Source organism: Cariama cristata, unplaced genomic scaffold (assembly GCF_000690535.1).
Source record: "Cariama cristata isolate BGI_N322 unplaced genomic scaffold, ASM69053v1 scaffold17081, whole genome shotgun sequence".
In the NCBI taxonomy this organism is placed as follows: domain Eukaryota; kingdom Metazoa; phylum Chordata; class Aves; order Cariamiformes; family Cariamidae; genus Cariama; species Cariama cristata.
The window spans coordinates 43,841-50,559 of record NW_009597729.1 but is presented as its reverse complement, the minus strand read 5'-3'; the positions used below and the strand labels follow the sequence as shown (position 1 = coordinate 50,559).

Genomic DNA, 6,719 nt, shown 5'->3' with positions numbered 1-6,719 from the left:
GAAAGTTTTTCTTCTCCCCCCCCCCCCCCCCCCCCCCCAATTAGTATTTAGGGTGTAGTAGCAATAGAATGTTTTAGAATGTTACTTTATTTAAAATACTATGCTATCTCTCTTTAAAGGGTCATATAGTGACAGTAGCATAAGTATACTGTTTTAAGTAGTTAAAGCATATATAATTTTTAAATATGGAAGTTACAAACATTTTCACATAATCAGCTTTGTGTTAATGCAGAGATTAAATTTAGCTTTGTGAGTATGCTTCTGTTTAATTTCTATTTAGAAGGCAATTAAAAATATTGACGATGGAATGCTATGTTTCTTCTTTTAATACCCAGCCCTTCCTTGCTGTAACCACATATATATACCGTCCTGATAAGGCAACTGTGAGGCTATTTCTGTGAGAATGAAGCGCTTAAGCATATTCTTGTGATGGGTCTGAGAGGAAGTTTAGTGCATTAGGTGGTCCAAATGAAGGCTTCCACTTTTTTTTAATTGTCAGTTTACAAGCTTCACACCTTGCTAATACAGCTTGAACGTAGCTTTGACTGCAACACAACTTCCCTCCATCATACCAAGGCAGAATTCAGCTGCATTTGAATGAGAAATGGATCATTTGTCTTAATGCCCTTTCTTCGGACTCTGAAATCACTTCTGCATTGTATTACTGAAGAAGGAATAAATATTATTCTTTGTATTTTTAGAGATAGGTTGGAGGGCTGAATTTCTCCCCATGGATCACCCTTTGTCGGAGTATGAATTTGATGTTATTATTGGTGCAGATGGCCGCAGGAACACATTAGAAGGTAGGTGAATGTGGGCTTTTGGCCTTATTAATGGTCTTTAGGGTATTTTGGAAGGCCTGAAAGTCAGAGGAGACACAAAGCAACAGGCTGCCTTTCAATCCACTGAAGTCTGTGTGGGAGCTATTTTTCATGTGGTATCTTCTGCTTTTGTTGTTAAGTTGTAACTCAAAGACATTTAATGTCATTAGTGATTCTCAGCACTGTACATTGCCTACAAAGTGCATCATGATCCCATTGGGCTTGCTTCAAGGTTAAGTAGTATATGGTGATTTAACTTTAAGGAGGGTGACAAGATACATTGCAGGAATTGCATAGTCTTTGCTATTGTGCTGTAAATTTGCAATATATGTTTGAACTAATGACCAAAACATAACTGCCAGGTATTTAATGAAGGCATCAGAGGTATTGCTCTTGTATAGAGGTGCTTTAACTTCAGGAGCAGTTACTTTGGAAATGATACCAAAAGATAATCAATAACTCTAAGGTGGCAGGGGAGAGGAGGAAAATGCTTCAGGAACTTGACTCACTGCTGAGAATTCAGACCACCTGAGCTGTCTTTCTTAGTGAGACACTAGCTAAGCTGCTCCTGTATCGCATGAACAAACATGTTACTTAATTATGTATTCCTCTTGTAGCTTTAATTATGTCCATGTTAGCTTCAGTTCACTAAGTACACTATTTCCTTTTTTTTTTTTTAATTGGCTTCATAGTTTGTCTGCTTATTCTTATATCTGCCAACCACAATATGCTTAGAGTTAATTCCTTGTAGTGTTCTATTAGAAATTTCCCCACTTTTTGTCCAGTTGGACAAGTTTCTCACCTTGGAAATATAACAGTTAAGCCACTGAATATTTTTCAACCCCTAATATCTTTGAAAAATATCATTGGCTGGTAGTGTGTGCATCTAAACACTGTTATAGAGGTTTCTATTTTTCAGATCTTTCTCTGCTGCTTTTAACTGCTGATCTCTTGAATGTTTTTTCATAAGCTGTTTACCACCTATATAATGAAAACCTTATTTGCTATTTAGCATGTTAAAAATGTTTCCCCCCATTAAATTTAACTGCTCTATTTCCAATCTGTTTTTCTTAGTCATCATTTGTCCTTAACTTCTTCCAATCTGTTCTTCTTTAGTCATCGTTTGTCCTTAACTTCTTCCCATGTTCAACTTCATCCTGTAGTTCTCCTCCAGACCTAATTTTTTTTTAAATGAGACTTCATCTTGAATGCAGTACAGCTCTGGTTTTGCAGCTGAAAGGAGGGAGAAAAGACTCTTTCCATTAAAGGGAATTTTGGAGGAGTGATGGAATCTGTTGATGGTGTGGTGTTTGATGAAGTGTAGGACTAGACATAGGAAAGAGACCAAGCTGCCTTACACTGACCCTCCTTGAAAGTCCAATGTGAAATTTCCAGTGTTTTTAATTCTTTTCTTTGCTTACCAGGTTTCAGGAGGAAGGAGTTTCGTGGAAAGCTGGCTATAGCCATCACTGCCAATTTTATAAACAGAAATACAACTGCAGAAGCCAAGGTAGAAGAAATTAGTGGTGTTGCTTTCATCTTCAATCAGAAGTTCTTCCAGGACCTTAAAGAGGAAACCGGTGGGTGCATCCTCATTTTTTCCACAACCAAATACAAGAGGCAGTAGAGAAACTCTTTACATACCAGGCCACCCCCCTATTCCTAATAACATCAATTTCAATGTATTGTATTAAAAAAACAAGTGATAGAATGTGGTTGATGTCAGAATCTTGCAGATGGAGGTGTCCATTTATGGTACAGTGGGATTTTTCGTTTGTGGGTTTTTGTTGTTTTTTTTTTTTTTTTAGCTTGGGTGTTGCCACATCATAGCTTGTTTTAATGTTTAAATTTTTCTTAACTGTAAAAATGTCTGCTATGTTGAACAAATTTAGAAGAGCATTTTCAGTGCCCAGAGATTTCCCTTAAGACATGATTTGTTTTGTTTGTATCTGTTCACATACTGAACAGCTTAAACCCTGTGAAAAAGGCTCTGCCTTTCTGGGAGGAGTTTATTCTTGCTTTTTCATGTGTAGATAAACTGAAAACAACTAGACAGGAATCTGCCATAAATACTTAAAATATAAACTGTGAAATCCTTTATGAAAAAGGATTTAAGAATAGTTGCATCCACTGTTGGTACAAGCAATTCCATTCTTGATTTAGAGCTGATTTTTTTTTTTTAATTATTATTATAATAGAAACCAAAACTCCTGATTAGACCCAGTGCCAGAGCCCTAGCAACCTAAGAAGCGTTTTGTTCCCTTGGCTCCCTTTTTCTACCTCAGAAGATTGTTAAGGCTGTAGTTAACTGGCTGTTCCTTGAAAGGATGCTAAATAACTTTAAATTCTTGCGGGGTAAGGCCAATCTCTTGGTTTGTTTTGGTTTATGGCATCTTGTCCACTAATGCTTCATCCCATCTGTGAAAGTGAATGTGTCCCAAGAGGGAAACGCACCTGTGGAGGCTGATCCCATGTTGTTAGTATAAGGACACAGACAATGCACTGTACTTGATAACAAATGTATCATCTCTTTTCAGGAATTGACCTGGAGAATATTGTTTACTATAAAGATAGCACTCATTATTTTGTGATGACAGCAAAAAAGCAGAGTCTTCTGGACAAAGGAGTAATTATTAATGTATGTAAAAATGCTTGCTAAAACCCTATTTTATTTACTTGGCATAGAATAAGTGTGAACATCTGCATAAATGTTGCTGCATGTTATAAAGGGTGTTTATAGAATTACTAGATCACTTCATTAAGACTTAGATCTTACTCTGACTTTTGTTTGGTTTTGTTTTTCCCTCCAGTCAGTGCAAAGTTTCTGTAGAGAACTGAAAACAATACTTCCTAAATTTGTCAGTTCTGAAACTGGTTGAAATGGGATCTTGACTCACCTTGGAAATAACGTGGTGTGGTCGTCATACCAGAAAATAAAAACGTCATTTATTTAAAGGTGAACTTATCACAGCTATGTCCAGTTTTATCTGCCAAATAAGGAAGCATTAAAACCTACCCCAGGCTAAATTGCAAATTCTCTGAAGTGGGCGAAACATGATAGAAGGAGGCTATAAACATGATGGCCTGAACTTTCAAAGGCACTTAGGACTTTGAGGTCTTTTTTTCTTTTTTTTCCCTTTTTTTTTTTCTCTTTCCTTCTTCTGTAAGATGTAGGGGTTTATTTTCTTTTGTTTCTAGAAAGTGTTTTGACACCATTTAAATTTCTCTTCCTGGAAACCCAAGAGAGGTCAATTCTTCTTGCAAAGTAAGACAGTGCCAAAACAGTCGAGTATAATTTCCTGAAGGAAGTACCTGCAGGGAACTATCAGAAGGCTCCTTGGTGTTCTGATGTGACCACTTAGCTCAGTGCCAGGATTACTTGCCCTTTTGGAGGACAGGGGCTCCCAGGGCTGAGCAGCTGGCCTTGCCCAGCCGGGGCATGAGAGCGGAAGGGTGACAGCCCCCGGCAGTGTGGGGGGAGCAGGAGGTGGATCCTGGTGTTGAGGGGGCTGGTGTTTGTAGGTGGGGGCAGTCCCAGGAGATCTGGGAGGAGTTTGGAGTAGAGGAACATCAGCTGTGGCCCATCAGAGCTGTTTTCCTCACCTGCTCAGGTCTGAGTGGAAAATAAAAAAACTGTCTGTCTAAAACAACTGGGCTAATAGCAGTTCTGTCGTATCATCCCTGCGATTAGGGGTCTCATCCACGATTAAACTGTAAATAGAAACTGCCTTATTAATAATCACTGGCTTTAAGTAGGATGACCTGTAAAGGCAGGGTCTGTCACCACACTGGCCAAAAAAACCCCAGCCCAAACCAGAACAACAGAAAAGCTTTTGTGATCCAAGTTCAATGTGGTGTTACTGAGATGTTATGTCAAACCTTCAGGCTGAGGCCCTGTGTTATGCCATCAATACGTCGGTATTTCTACTGTCGTGTGGTTTCAGATGTGGGGTGCACACATGCAAAAAAGTGTTGCAGCAATGATAACATCCTTTGATGGGAGGGAAGTAATGTTATGAAAATAACACGTAACCGAGGAAGTGGGAGGCACTATCATATTCTATTCCAAATAAAGCTGCTTATTCAGTGTTGGCATAGAGAGTTCCTGTTTGGGGTAGTATGGTAACCTATGTTTCTTTTTGGAGGAGATGACAAATCTCTCTTGGTTCTTTATGCTGTGAAATGTGTGGTTGCTGCTCATGCTATAAGACTGCAACGTTCCAATCCAGAGAGGATAGTTGGAGTATATAATCCTGCATGCTTCTGTCTTTGCAGGACTATATTGATACTGAGTTGCTCCTCTGTGGGGAAAATGTGAACCAGAGCAATTTGCTGTCCTACGCCCGAGAAGCTGCTGACTTTGCAACCAATTACCAGCTGCCTTCCTTGGATTTTGCAATTAATCACTATGGGCAATCAGATGTAGCGATGTTTGATTTTACTTCCATGTATGCATCTGAAAATGCTGCACTGGTGAGAGAGAGGCACAGACATCAGCTCCTGGTGGCACTTGTTGGAGATAGTTTGCTTGAGGTATATCTTGGAATGTCTTCTGAGTTTCCAAGTTGTCTCTTCTTTTTTTTTTTTTCTCTTAATCCAGCTATTCAATCTACCCTCCAAAACAAGCCATCCTCTCTTACATGTCCTGAAACAATAGTGCCGCCTTTGGAATAGATTTGTTTGGTTTTGGTTGTTGTTTTTTTTTTAATGCCATGGTTTGTCATAACTAATGCTTGGCTGGCAGTCTTGGGCTGAGATCGTGTTTTGCTTTATGCAAGTTGTATTTCTGTCTGAAAACTGTGAACTGTGTGTCCTCAGCTTGGGTGCATGGCATAACTTTCCTGACTTCCATCATAGAGGAAAAACTTAGTCCAAATTTTCATTGCAGTCTCTTTGCCTTAGTATGTTCTCTTTTACTCTTTCTGAAGTGAAAAGTGTATGTTGCAACTAATTTTATTTTTTTTTCAAGTCATACTGACAGCCTGAAGTATTTGAAAAGATCATTCCAAAGCAAAATTAGGAGATGAGTAGAAAGGCATCTTTTTTCCCTTTTTTATCTTGAGTAACTTTGACTAAGTCTTGAGTATTGAGACTTTTATTTTTTCCTCAGCCTTTACCTTTGGAGGTTAAGAAATTTGTTTTTAAATACAGAAGTTAAAAAAAGAAAAAGGGAAAGCAATCTTTTTCATTTCCTAAGACTTGGAGGAGAAAAACGTCTAAAAACTGCAAGAGTTGGCTATATTGTATTTTAACTCTTTCTGGGCTACTTTTCAAAGACAGTATGAAACCCTGGACTCCAAATTCACATTGCAAGTTACCTTTGTCAAAAGAGCGTAAGAAATACAAGGAGTTAATATGTAAATGCTTCTTACAGCCCTTCTGGCCAATGGGTACTGGCTGTGCAAGAGGCTTCTTAGCTGCTTTTGATACTGCCTGGATGGTGCGGAGCTGGGCTCAAGGAAAACCCCCGTTAGAAATCCTTGCTGAACGGTGAGTGCCGCTTTTGTCTTCTCCATCGTTTTCAGTGTTTTAAAGAGTTGAAATATTGGTAGAAGGCAGTGGAATTCAGAATGCAAACAGAAATATCTTCTTCACTGAAAGGGCATTGAGTTGAAATTATCCATTCCTTCTGGTTACTAAACAGTTTACAATAGCAGTAGGCCATTGCTCTGTAAGCTTCTGCACATTACTACAGAGATCCAGCAATGTGCACGACATGGTTTTAAATCCCTAATTTAAGTCACTAATGACTAGAATTAAGTGTGATCCTTCAGGAAATAAACCAAAGATACTTGTGTCAAAAGACTAACCCTCCAACCATCGTAGCACCTGGTTTTTTTTTAAATAATAAAAAAAAAAAGAAAATTCCTGAAACAAGTCTAAATAAATATTTTGATA

General features: G+C 38.5%; 1 protein-coding gene across 1 annotated transcript in view; it reads left to right on the top strand.

Moving 5' to 3' along the window:
- The window catches only part of MICAL2 (microtubule associated monooxygenase, calponin and LIM domain containing 2), a 55,746-nt gene that overhangs the window by 21,678 nt on the left and 27,349 nt on the right, over positions 1-6,719 (top strand). Inside the window, exons 4-8 of the mRNA XM_009709028.1 lie at positions 702-803; positions 2,246-2,401; positions 3,359-3,459; positions 5,097-5,354; positions 6,196-6,311. Coding sequence (XP_009707330.1) covers positions 702-803; positions 2,246-2,401; positions 3,359-3,459; positions 5,097-5,354; positions 6,196-6,311 — 733 coding nt within the window. The remainder of the gene's footprint in view (positions 1-701; positions 804-2,245; positions 2,402-3,358; positions 3,460-5,096; positions 5,355-6,195; positions 6,312-6,719) is intronic.